Here is a 13,718-nt window from a genome sequence, read left to right on the forward strand (position 1 = left end):
TGCTTTCTTTCAAGCTTTGAGGATATATTGGAAATATGTCATAGTAATAAAATTTCAATAATACAGGTTTCATTGGTGTGCTGCTGACCCAGAAGAAATACGTGATGATAAAACATAACCATCATGCACATGTAATACTTCTGGTGTAGGCTCAGCACGTGGGCTCGACATGATAACCGATTACTCGCTATATCAGTGTCTATGTCAGTGAAAAAATTAGCACGTGTCTTACACATACAACGGTCTCACTCGTGTGAATCGAAGGACGCATAGTGACACTTCTGTCATATTTTTCAGGTGAAAATGCGTGTCTACGACAAAGTGACCGGAATATCAGCTTTCATCATATCCTGGGTTTCCAAAGCATCCGCAGATCAAAGGGCTGGCCGAGCAGGCAGAACGTGCCCTGGCCACTGCTACAGGTCAGCAGGCCCATGTCTTCATTTTTTAGTAGTTTTGTCATAGCTAGAGCACAAAACATGACAAAGCTTCATTATCCCCCTTTGACTCTCGCCACATAGGTTGTACTCTTCAGCTGTGTTCAACGACGAATTTCAGAAATTCACACCACCTGAAATAACTCGGAGGCCCGTCGATGACCTAGTCCTACAAATGAAGGTTTGTGTCTTTGTCAATGTTTCACTTAAATGATCACTACAGGTTTTATGGTTGAGTATATATTAACTTCAGGCAACAAACTAACAAAAAATGTCTTTCTCTCTCGATGAGCATCGCCTTTGTGTCCAGAGTTTATTTTACTGATTGTCTTAGCCAGCACTGAATGATCGGCAGTAGGAAGGTGTGAATATTCGAAAATATCAAATTATTTGAAGCCTCTGGTTTTCGCTGTGTATCAGCTTTCCTCAGTTTAAATATTTCGTTATTTTTTTTCTTTATTTCAAATTTTTTGTAATAAGTAGTCGTAACATTCATTTGTTAGAGCTTGTAAATATTTGTTTTAAATAAAATGTGGAAATTTTGAGTTATTTTGAAAATTGTTGCGTTAGCAGTCCTGAGCTGCTTTTAAAATGGTTGTCTTACTATTCGAAAATTGTTCAAACAGTATATTCTATTTGTATTCGTATTCTATTTTGTGTCATCACTATTCAATTTGTATTCGGTTTGGTTCTAAAATTCATTATTTGCACATTTCTACAAGACAGCAAGCGGTATGCTAAAATTCATCATTACTTGACACGTGATTGAATGTCTGCTTAGTTATTTTTTTTTAATTGGAAGGACTATCTGTGATGACTTATCCTTGAAAAGACCTTGCTCTAAATGAAAAAGCAGCTATTGTAACTCAAACCTCGATATAACGAATTTGGATATAATGAAATATTGGTTATAACAAAGTAAATTAAGAATAGTCTCGCTATAGATTTAGCTTAGTTTTTAACCTTTATTACAAATTTTTGGATATAAGCAACTTATTTTTATGTAAGATGCAAGTTTGTTATAATGAGGTCCGAGTGTAGTTGCTGTGTGGGAATGTGTGAAATATGAACGTTTTCACCATATTTTATCACTGGTGTTATAATGCCTTCCTTTTACACTAACAGGCGATGAACATTGACAAGGTTGTGAATTTCCCCTACCCTTCACCGCCTGACAAAGAAGCCCTCAAGGTATACTGTGTTACCGATTGCATTTTACTGTAGTTAGTGCTATGCTCAAAAAGTATGCGCATTGGCCCTCTCCTGCTTTTCAGGCTGCTGAAAAGAAGCTTATCCTGATGGGTGCGTTGGAAGAGCTTCCCAAACCGACACGTTTCAAGGATCTGCCAAAATGTATGTGCTTTGATTTTCTTGTGGTGGTGTCAGATAAGGTCTACATGGGCCTCATTTGTTGTGGTATGTGTTCTACTAAGGCACAGTGGGACATGGCATGTACTTTCACATTGTCCATGAGGGAGTGCTGTAGTGTTTCGGTTATTCATTTATTATGGAAGCCCCCTAAGATTGAGCGTGTGTTTATGCATTTACTGCAATTCCTCAGTGGCATTTCCTATCATTTACAGTCTGTCTCTTTTTCCCTCTCTCTTCAATTTCTCTGTTCGTAACCCATTTCAGTACTTCTGGATTGCAAGCCAGATAAATGATTCCAGCCTCCCATGATTGCTGTACCTTCCAGGGGAGTGGAGTGCACGAATTACACCCCTAGGGCGTGCCATGTCATGCTTTCCTGTAAGCCCCCGCTACGCCAAGATGCTAGCCCTGTCACACCAACATGGCCTGCTGCCCTACATCATCGCTGTCGTGGCTGCCATGACTGTGCAGGAAGTGTTCATTTCTATGGGGTTCTCATCTACAGAAGCCAACAAGCAGGTACTTATGCCGTGGACATCGTTAATGTCGCTGTCATCATCTGTGCTTAGGGTGTATCTATGAATGTTCGTCTCTGTGGGTTATTCTCTCTACAGAGGGCAGCGAGGAGGTAAGGTTTTCATTTCTGGTGAGTTCCAATGCAAGATTCGGAGTGGCTGATGAACTCTGCGCCGGAGCACTCCACTCTTTCAGAGCACAACTTGAGATTATTTGCCAACGTAACACAGGCTCTTGCACCAGAGCTAATGTCAGGGACTCTTGTGCACATCCATTTCCAGAAGCACCTGGCATTCGTCGTGTAAGCAATCATTGATGTTGCAATGCACCACTTCTTATTGCCTTCGGAGCCACGACTCCCCTTCACGGGCGCGCTGGGCAGGCTCATTGTGATGGTCACGTTGTACACAATGCTCTGCGCATGCAAGGAGCCTTACAACTTTCAATTCAATCTGCCGTTTTTCGTGCAGTAGGGGTAGCCCCTCCATGGAGTGGATCTGTTGGCGGAGCTGCTCCAGATCGGCCAGTGGGACAGATTCGCTCGCACAGAGCAGAAAAACTGCTACCCGAAGTGCTCCGAATCTGCCATTGTAATTCACCATTAGTGGAACTGACAGTTCAGCGAGTTGGTGCGAATGCCTTATATAGAAAAAGTGGCATAACATAAAGAGGAAAAACAACAGAAAATGGGCATGTGTTCTTGTGGTTGAAGTATTTTCGTGTTTTTGCACCATTTTTCTTTATAATGCATTCAGTAGATTTTGCTGTCAGGCTAGTTGTTGAGTCATGGACCATCTGACACATACAGTGCTCAAAGTGTGTGGGAGGCAAATTGTATCTGTAGTGTAAACTCGAGTACAGTACTCACTCAGTAAATGGAAGTTTTTAAGATGGAAATGTTTAAGATGGAATAGCTTTCTAAATGGAATTGCTTTCTATATGCTTGGTTTCATACTTGAATGTTGCACCCCTGTTTGTATCTCAAAACTCGTCAAACATATTTTTCTAGTCTCTTCAGGATTTGTTTTAGAAGTCTACTGTAAATGCATGTGTGAATGAGTGTATAAATTAGTGATAATTTGCATCTGATTACTTTGTCATATTGTTGTTATTGAGTTTCAACGAGCTGTGGTGAGACTAACTAGCATTGCTATAACTTTTTTTTTCTAGTAACTTCTTGGATCTGACGTTTGCTTGTGCATACTCTTTGTTCAGTTGTAGGGATCTATAAAGGAAACAGGTGCTTCATTGAATCATTTCTCTTGTTTCGCTGCCTCGCACTTGTCTCTATGGGTTGAAATCTGCAGTCATGAATGAATGAACAAATTTGTGGATTCTATGCTGCTTCTTGTTTCAAGTGAATGCTGAATCACAGTGGCATGCAATGCATGCACAACCAAAACACTAATAGTAGTTGTCCAAGTTAAATGCCATTCGTACTCGTTTGAGAAAATAAACCAGACATTTACGTCTGGTTATGAAACAGCAGAATGATGGGTACACTCCGAGATTTTTTTTTTCTTTCACAGGATAAGCAAGCAAAGTGGAAGAAAGTCCGAGAAATGTGGGCAGGACAGGTGAGCATCTTACACACCTGAATTATACATAATTTGTTAATTACATATTCATAGTTCATCCTCTCGTTTCTATCCTGGAGTATTTGTACTTACAGTCATGTGCTGCTACAACGAAAGCTTCTGCTACGAAATAGCCTGCACATGAAAGTATGCCACTTGGCCTCGTGACATTCCCACCTTTCCTATGTATTGTGAACACCACTAGAATGAGAACCACTTCTGCAAATTCGCATGTTTAATGAAGCAATTCATATGCTGTCAATCACTGAATTGTTTCTTTACAATGAATACACTAAGCCGCACATGTAACGAGCAGCAACCAAATGAAATGGATCAGGGAAGCTGTCAAGTCATTTCACAATGAGTTTTAAAGAACTATGAACAACAAAAAAAAAATTACTGATATCTCAGCGGGCTGCTCTTCAGCCTGGGCCAATTATGGTCAGGAGGCAGGCCACAAGGTTTTGGTGAGTTTCAGCAACAGGGCTAGGGGGCGACGTCCAGTTACAGAAGAATGGCATTTTGACTAGCTGTTAATAATCTGCTACATTTTACGTGTTATAAATTTGTGTTCTCGCTCCCTAATCATGCGCTGCAGTGTACCATGAACATGGACAGCATCAGATCTGCAGTGGTTGAGCATTGAATAAGTCATACTACTGCGCAGTAGAAAAAATGCTCTTTTTTTTCAGGGGCTGTTCAAATGTGCTGTAAATAAACATATTTATCTCCCAGTATGTTTATCTCATTTATTGAGGTCGTTGAAGTGTGCTATGCTTATAACGAAGTGACCTGTATAATGAAAAATTATTGCAGTCTGCCAAGCTTCATTATAGAAATGATTAACTGTACTAGTGCGTTAACAAAATTAGGCCTCAGAGTATATGTACTGCTCAAGGCCAAATAGTCAAATCCGACTAATCCGGTTTGACGTGCCACGTAGTGTGCGTGCTTAGGAGCAGACAACTGGTAACTTTCATTTTCTCTTATATCTTATTTCTATATTTTCGTTTGACATGATTTGTTTTCCTGTGCTGTCTCCTGCTTGAATGTCTGTTCCTTTTTATGATTGTGACAGACAAGCCTAACCCCTGCTATACTGTACGCAACTGTTCTCGTGCAGGGTCACTCTCTAGCTCTTGGGGACGTCATGGTGCTGCTGAAAGCAGTTGGCGCATCTGAGTTTGTCGGCTGCACGGCTGGGTTCTGCGAGAGCCACGGTCTGCGTTATAAGGCGATGGTGGAGATCAGGAAACTTCGCATCCAGCTCACAAATGAGTGTATGTCTTGCTTATAAAGTGATTGAGCGAGGAAGAACTTTTTGTTTGTAATATAAAAGCGGCAAAGGCCAGAAATAGCCTTGTTTTAAATCAAAAGGCGTCCCGCTAGCTAAGCCATGTGGCTACACCCAGGGTGGTCTTGGGAAGTGGAGCCTCTCGGAGATGTCCTGGGTCCTTAGGACAACCAGGATTTGGTTTGGGAGTTCCATGCTGTGCACGGCAGCCTCCCAGGAGGTTTTGTCTTTTCGACGTCACGCGATACTTGTTCCTCGCCTGGGCGTCCTTCAAGATGAGAGAAATATGGACATGTCTGGCAATTTTATCAGCTTAAGCCCTGGCATGTCATCTGCAGTGTCAACCATGGCATTAAAAAAAGAGCTGATTGTCCCTGTCAGTGTAATGTGATCCTGGCTGTTCGTTTTTGTGTTAATATGAGGTACCTTGTTTAAGGTGAAATTATTTTGAGGAGGTGTTCTTGTGAGATAAGTCATGTGCCTTTACACGCACAAAAGATAATTATTGCCTTATGATAACTGCACTTTTCCTTTTCGCAAATGGTATTTGGTGGCCTTTTATTGGTGGTTTCTTCTATAGGCGGCCATACTGTTGCATCATCTACAGTTGCAGCTAGATTACATGTATTAGATGGGTGCCAACAGTGTACATTATTGAAGTGATGCTTCATGTGATCGACAATTGTGCTGTATAAAAGTTGCTAATAATTTAATTAAACACTTTTATAATGTCCCTGTAAGTTGCTTTGTTCAGTAGCCTAGTAGTCGCCATATTAGTAGCGGCAGCTGTAGAGGTACTACTAATGTTTTTGTAATGGAGCCTACTCTCTTCGTAGCACTTACAAAGAAGCTTGTGCTATACATATTACATGACAAACACACTGAAATTGCTCAATATTTCAATTTATGCAAGTTGGTACACAAAGTAAATTAAACCATAAGTGATTAACTAGCCAGTAATTAATGTCTGACTTATTTTGTTATTCTCTTTGCATCTCAGTGAACCTCCTCATTCCTAACCTGAACCTGTCAGTAGACCCAAACATGGAGCCACCGACAGACCTACAGGCGAAACTGATTCGTCAGGTTCTGGTCATGGGCTTCAGTGACCACATTGCCAAGTACGTGGCAGGATGTGTTCGAATTTGAGCTTCGATGAGAAACTTTCTATTGTGTCCGCAAATCATTTTCATAGGAGTCAGGTTGCTGAACCATGTTCAAAAGTTAGCCAAACTTCACCAAAACAAGTTTTAAGATCTCCAAGCTGAATCATGCTCTAATGCATTCCCTCTATATTGTAAACGCCTATTTCTGAGCTGTCTTCTGTAAATGTTAGAAGTGGTGAGGGCACGCATAAGTCTTTAGAAAAGATAAGGTTAAATTATCGTTAAAACCTTGTTGTCGCTTCTTTGCAGTTTATGTTGGATGCATCCTTTACGCACACCACACTCCTCTTACTCAATATTTTTTCTGTGCCCTAAAAACTACCTTTAAGTAAATAAATAAGTTGGCAAACAATTCAACGGAGGCAGCTTTCGATGTGAACTCTGCTAAGCTGAATTGGAGAATCTTCATTTGGCTTTCGTCATTTTCGTCATACATCTCTCGAGTGTAATTTTAATGAGACAAACAATTTTTCAAGATCCTTTCATATCAGTACAGGAACGTATTAGTGTCATGGAGGCTCGGTGTAAATACATTTTGGGGGTGCCGTATAGTGAAAAGCGAGTATAGAAATTTAACAGAACGGGACAACTTCTTTGTCTCACATTACCAGGACATTGTGTGTCCGTCTTTGCAATTAAACTCTGCTTATATCTTACCCTTCCTTGCCTTTGCGCATAGGAAAATGACAGATGAAGAGAGATGCAGTGAGACGGAAAACGCCATTGCAAAGAATGCATATAAGGTGAGCCGCGTGAGCCTTGCATAATCGTTTGTTGTGAAATGTTAATTGCTTCATCGCTCGTTTTTGAGTGCAGTGTAAATTTGTAAATGTGCTTTTTCCCCCCACTCTTCAGCGCTGATAGATTGGAACACAACAATTGAGGAGTCGGTGGTGAACATATTTTCACTTCCACCGTCTTCACTTTGTGTGTTATCGGAGCGATTTTTACTCTAACATTTACATCAGAGCCAATATTACATTTAGCGACGACATTCATAGAAATACGATGCAGTTATCTCAAGCAGTTGTGAATAAGAACTATTATACTAATTTTTTTGGTGTTGCATTTCAATCCAACTGCACTGTACATTTGGCCAAGCAATGGCTGCGCCAGCCGTAGTGCATTTGAAAACAAAAAGTTGGCTGCACATGCCAGTGCTTGCCAAGTGCACTTGGTTTCATCACTGGAACCAAGCCTACGTTTTTGATGTAACAAGACGACAATTGATTGTGAAAATGGGTTCATCTCTATTCCTTCGGCAACCAGCAAAAAAAAAAGCGCAGGATACAACTTTATGTTAGTGCCGTGTGTATAAATAATTTCTGCATGCGTGTATTGTTGGTGACTTTAACGCTTTCATCATGCAGAGCATGGAAGTAGATGGCCCTGTGTTCATACATCCTAACTCGGTGCTTAGCAGCAAGCAACCGCCATTTGTCCTCTACCAGGAGATATTCGAGACATCCAGGATGTTCATGCGAGGTGAGCACGGCAACACGTTGAAGCACTTTGAACCCAACTGTTGCCACTTCACATTACTTGTGAGAAAATCAACAAAGAGGCAGCAAACTTTTTGTTGACTGCCTTTGGTCACAGCCAGAGTTATGCCTTGCACATGGGCCTTGTATAGATCGTACCAAAGATAAACCTGTCGCACATGTTTGAGAATGTACTCAGAATAACTGCATTATGTATAATATCGTTGCATTGTTTTCATTTCTGTTCTGGATTATATTCGCGTTATTTCGGGTGAATTCCTGGAGTGACGGCTAGGCTAGGTCAGGCTGTTATACTAAACATTATGTGCTAGGATCGCCAAGATTCAAAACCAGTAAGTTCTTTGTTATTTCAGATTATAGTGCACACTTTTGTTAAGTATCGATGCAAACTGTTATTCTTGGCTTGGTAAACGCTGTTGTATGGAGCCTTTAGGAACTGCCGATTTATGCATTTGGGGAGCTTGATATACATTCTACTTAGGTAGCGTGGCTATGCCAAGTGTTATGTGTTATGACCACGTTTAGTTGAGTGATGTAGTCTTTTTCTCTTAATCAATGCATATTCCAGTGGTTGCAGAGGTGGAACCCGAGTGGCTGCCGATCTATGCCCCAAAGTACTGCACATTCTCATCTCCTTTGGAAGACCCACCGCCTCGCTATGACCGCAAAAAAGACAAGGTCCTGTGCTATGTGACGTCGACATTCGGTGAGAATAGTAGCCACGCCCTTTTTCTTATCTTGCATTAGGAAGCTTCGATTTTCAGACTTCTGGCCCAGTGAGGGGCACCTAGGTGAAATACCGAGGTGCCCCTCACTGGGCCGAGGTGAAATATCGCACTAAAATACAGAGGTGAAATATCGCACTAAAAACACTGTTGCATTCACTATTTTGGAATAAATAGGTTACGAAGGGGTTCACGCGCTCAAATGTATGAAGAAGCGAAATAAGCTAGTTCTCGATCGCAGTCTCGTATTTGCTAACTGTACAGAAAACAGACTTCACACCCTAGACAAATACCACTACAGAAAAATAAATTCAAAAGGGGCTTCAACATATTTGTGCAAACGTGCTTTTTAGACATGTGCTCAATGCAGTCAGAGGGCAACTCCGTTCATAGAAGGGAGCTCTACGAGACATGTAAAATAAGAAAGAGAATATATTAACTTCAAATGTTCACCAGCACACGTAATCGCACCATCTCGCATTGTGGTACGAGCTTTAGAAGACGACAAGCAGGTGTAGACACCAAGCACCTGCACTGCAATCTGCCGAGTCCTCACGAAGATGGCAGGGTGCACCCAGATAATTGTGTTAACCTTATTTTGTTGGTTAGCTTGATACCATCAGTATATAACCACTTCCTATTTTCCTCATAAAATCATGGGCAGTAATTTTGGCAATGTACTACAAGTTGGCCTTGTGTAAAACAAAATGCGAGTGGTGTAATGTATGATATGCAAACTGTGCAACATATAGTAATGTGATGCAGTGCTTGTGTCTTTGCATGTACTGCCCTAAGCAAGATGTACTTTACCGTACGAGCTCACCACAGTATACTAATACAACGCGCGTAGCAATAGTGTCTTCCTTTCCTGCTTTATATACACCAGAATTTGAACAGCTGCAAGCATGCTCATCGCAGGGCCCCATGCGTGGCAGATGGAGGCTGCGGAACAAGAATTCGGCGAAGGCCTTGACAAGTTCCGGTGGTTTGCACGTTTCCTGCTTCAAGGAGATGTACTTCCCTTTTTCAAGAAGTACAGCAAGCTACTCTTGTCACCACCCATCACCATGATCAAGAGTTGGGCACGGTCAGTGAATTCAGTTTGGTGATGCGTGGTCTGTTTTGTCGTGCAGAACTGAGATGGTACTATTATCCTGATTGTTCTCATCTCTATCAGTTGTCCAAAAAGATAACAGCGCAGACAGTTCTACAATTTTATCTGTAGGTGCTCTCGCTAGTGCTTACGAAACGTGTAATCAGTAACGGCTGTCACACCAGTCACAGCTACATCAACATTTTCCTCTTGCCGATTTGGAAGACTCTTAAAACACAGATGACAGGGAGACAGCCGCAGAAAATTGCCTTGGTCGCTTCATTAGCATTTTGCTGTATATGACTGATCTTAAACTGTCAAATGTCAAAGCTCATTGATATAGTACTTTATTTGTGATAAACTTCACTCTGTTCTGTCACTGGCACTGCTATTTTGATTTTATCTAAAGCAGATGGCCCATTTCAGAGGCTTTTCCTTTCCTTTTGCAGTGAAACTCCTTTATAAGAGACACTGATGACCAATAGATATAAGAGAGACCAGCGGGCCTACATTGCAATAGTGGTTGATAAGAAAGTGTGTACGTGGTGCCCTGCTCATAGGAGTCACTCTATATAAAACAGAAAAATTCCTCCCCGGTGCATGTCTGTTATATAGGGATTCAACTGTATTTGAAACGCTGTCTGAAATACCCAGGTGCCCCTCACAGCAGTTATAGCAAGTCGAAAGGCACGAGTCACGACAGCTCTTACACTTCAGAGGTGACCTTCGCACATGTGCTAGGCGTGCCTTCTCCTTGCTGTGGTTTGAGTTTCCGCATTTGGCGCACTGATGGGTCCCGCATCCAGGAATAGCATAAGACACTGTTGTGTGTATTGTTTTCAACCCCCTTTTTTGGCCTCCAGGTTGCAGCCACGGACCGAACACCTACTGCAGACCCTGGTTTCCAGATCCGCTGACTCGAGACAAAAGTTGTGCGACTTGTGGGAGAGCGAGCCAAAGTGTGAGTGACCAGTCATTGTACTAATTCTACTTTTTGAATATGCCTCAGTGATAATCACAGTCTGAACAACGCTTCAAACAAACCATGTAGCTGTACACGACCTCAAGTATTTTCTTCACTCATTCTTGCCCTACGTTGTGTGGACACAGCTGCACTTGAACCGATACAAATCAGTATAGCATAGCACTACCCTGTTTAGTATACTATAGCAAAAGTGCGCTGAAGGAAAGTGAGGGTGAGGGAAAGAGGAGTGAAGCTTAGTGTAGCCATTCAGAGTATATTATAGCAAAGGGTGGGAAAGGGAAGTGAGGTGTGACATTAGAGTCACTTCTCACTCATTAGGAGGAGAGAAACAAGGAAGGAGGCTATAGCATAGTATAGTAAGGGCAAGTTTGAGATTGGAGATGTACATTGTTACGTTATTGCACATTGCTTAAAAGATGATGACATAGTAGACAAAGAACCACATGAGAACAAGCGCTTGTGTTTGTGTGGTTCTTCTTCGTCTCCCAAGTCTTCGTCTTTCAAGCAGTGCGCAATAACATCACAATGAATAGCTACCGACTCGCCCGAGCAAGCACCCTTGGACATACATGTGGTCAACTGGAGAGGAGATGGTGGGGCCGAGTCGGGAGCTCGAGTTTTAGGACGTTTCTGACGACGTCGGCAGTCTTCAGTGAAGCTGGCCTCTTAGACGCGCGGTGCATTCGTGTTTGGTTTTAAGATTTCCAAGTTGCACAATATTTTTCTGACTGCTCAAGTAGTGCAATGCTTGCTTCTTTCACTGTCGGCCAATTAAGCCCTCCGCGAAATATGGGCGAGCTGTTGTCAAATAGGGAAAGCAGATAGAGGGACTAATAGTAATCTAATGAGCCTTCTTTCAGAAACAAATTTGTACTTGGTGCTGTGTAGCAAAAGATCAGTCAGTTGGCCATGAGAGCCAGCTGTGTAGAATGGTCCATTATTTGCCGCCATTAGTACTATTCATTTATTTATTTGAAATAACGCCAGTATCTGCTGAATCTATAGCACTATGTACAGGCACTATGTACAGGTACTATGATGGCTCATCATAGTTGTGCAAACCAGTAAATAGAAAAAAAAAACTAGAAAATCAACTGTGCTCTTTGTAGTGTGCAATTCGCACTACATAATATATAAACAAAATAAAAGTGCATATGATAATCGCAAGTTAAACATTAAAGGCTGTATGCACGACTACTTACAGAACATAGAAGTACATGCGGGTTTCATGATATCACTTGCAATATCAACATGCTACGATGTTTCAATTTTTTGCTCAAACTGAGACAATTACTCAGTGATGAGAGGTCCTAACATATTCTATTCACAGATGGCAATTGTAAAAAAGGCACATTTAAAGCCATCAATGTCACATTTTCAGTGTGCTATTATAGGGTGTTTGTATGTTTGTGCATGGTGTTTGTGAATAAGAAACATGCTTGTTGTGGGTAATGAAGCCCGAGGGTTTCATGCATAACACTCAGGCATTGAAAGCTTCATTATGAGAGAAAAGCACGGGGCACAAGAAAAGAGTGTGCAAGTTGTTGTCTATCTTCAACAGTTTAGGCCTTAAAAAAAAAAAAAAAAGACTCTGTCTATGAAGTATACCTTTATCAGAATGCATAACAATGTTTTTTTGCTCCCTTTGCATGAAAATCGAACAGACTTGCTGACTGAATACCTGGAGTGTCTTCCAACAGTTTAGGCCTTAAAAAAAAAAAATACTCTGTCTACGAAGTATACTTTTAGCAGAATGCATAACAATGTTTTTTTGCTCTCTTTGCATGAAAATCGAACAGACTTGCTGACTGAATACCTGGAGTGGATACAAGAGAGCCTTCACAACGAAGTTGCACTAGCGTGGCCTCCAAAACCCAAGTGAACTTGCAAATTTCCTACGCATTGCATGTACATAGTGAAATAAAGTTTTAAGTTATTGCTTAAAAGGAGGTTTTCAACAGTCAAGAGTCCAACTGAATCCAGTCTGGTCGGGTACAAACATAGTGCAAAGTAACGAAAATGCCGACCAAGGTAAAATACACAAAAATTAAAAAGACGTTTCGGCTCCCCACATGGGAGCCTTGTTCACAGTGACCGCAAATGCGCTCTTTTTATGCATGTTTCGTCACATGTTGCAGACATCACACGTACATAGGGAGGAGTGTCCCGATATTTCTGTTCGGCGTCTCTGGCCATTCAAACTACTGAGCATACGCTACTGAATGCACCAATGATCACACGTAGCTAGAAAACTTTTCCTGCATCATGTGCATACAGTGGTTATGATGGCGGCACCCAGTGAATTCGTAGAGTTGGTGCATCTATGAATCCAGGAATGACTGAGGTTTTAAAATAATAGGTGCCACCACTGCAGTGTTGCCAGTAAGTGAAATGTCATTTGTCTGCAGTTTCACAAGGCGTTGCATTGACAAGAACTTCACTTGTCAAAACGTTGGCTCCAGCAACATTCCCTGCAACGATCTTTAGAAGTATTTGGTCCATCACATGTACTTTAGTGACAGTACTATAGAAGTAAAGACTCGAGCCTTTCATTAAACGCAATTTTTCGACAGGAGCTTGGCTGCGTCCACCAATTGATGCTGAAAAACCTTTGCAGAACTAGAAATCTCTGGGTTAGCACACTGCAGAGCCGTGAAAAACTTCACTTGTCAAAGCGTTGACCCCAGAGGCATTCTTTCGCTATTGCCAATGCGAACTTTTTTTTTTTTTTTTAGAATGTCGCTGGGGCCAAGGATCTTTAGAAGTATTTAGTCCATCACATGTACTTGAGTGACAGTATTATAGAAGTAAAGACTCGCAAATTTTGAAACTGCAACTACAAGAATTTCATAGGAAAAAGCGGCCTATAATTACGCGCTTGGCGTATAGCGTGCACCTCCCCCCCCCCCCCCCCCCCACGTAGGGACCAACAAGGAGTACCTGGCATGGCCGACTTCTTGACTTAGCTCGCTGCAGCTTCTGTTCTCTGCCTGCCACAATTTGAAATCTATCTATCCTGTAGTTGACACGCCAACAGAGTGAGCGCCAAGTT

General features: G+C 41.7%; 1 protein-coding gene across 1 annotated transcript in view; it reads left to right on the top strand.

Moving 5' to 3' along the window:
* Nucleotides 1-12,612, top strand: part of kz (putative ATP-dependent RNA helicase kurz) — a 36,139-nt gene extending 23,527 nt beyond the window's left edge. The window contains exons 13-26 of the mRNA XM_075889315.1: nt 298-422; nt 522-618; nt 1,563-1,628; nt 1,712-1,790; nt 2,134-2,327; nt 3,854-3,901; nt 5,025-5,181; nt 6,196-6,316; nt 7,041-7,104; nt 7,732-7,846; nt 8,432-8,569; nt 9,507-9,675; nt 10,545-10,642; nt 12,466-12,612. Of these exons, the coding sequence (XP_075745430.1) occupies nt 298-422; nt 522-618; nt 1,563-1,628; nt 1,712-1,790; nt 2,134-2,327; nt 3,854-3,901; nt 5,025-5,181; nt 6,196-6,316; nt 7,041-7,104; nt 7,732-7,846; nt 8,432-8,569; nt 9,507-9,675; nt 10,545-10,642; nt 12,466-12,548 (1,554 nt within the window). The 3' untranslated portion in view covers nt 12,549-12,612. The remainder of the gene's footprint in view (nt 1-297; nt 423-521; nt 619-1,562; nt 1,629-1,711; nt 1,791-2,133; nt 2,328-3,853; nt 3,902-5,024; nt 5,182-6,195; nt 6,317-7,040; nt 7,105-7,731; nt 7,847-8,431; nt 8,570-9,506; nt 9,676-10,544; nt 10,643-12,465) is intronic.
* Nucleotides 12,613-13,718: the final 1,106 nt, after the last annotated feature.

This window comes from Rhipicephalus microplus, chromosome 3, assembly GCF_043290135.1.
Source record: "Rhipicephalus microplus isolate Deutch F79 chromosome 3, USDA_Rmic, whole genome shotgun sequence".
Classification (NCBI taxonomy): domain Eukaryota; kingdom Metazoa; phylum Arthropoda; class Arachnida; order Ixodida; family Ixodidae; genus Rhipicephalus; species Rhipicephalus microplus.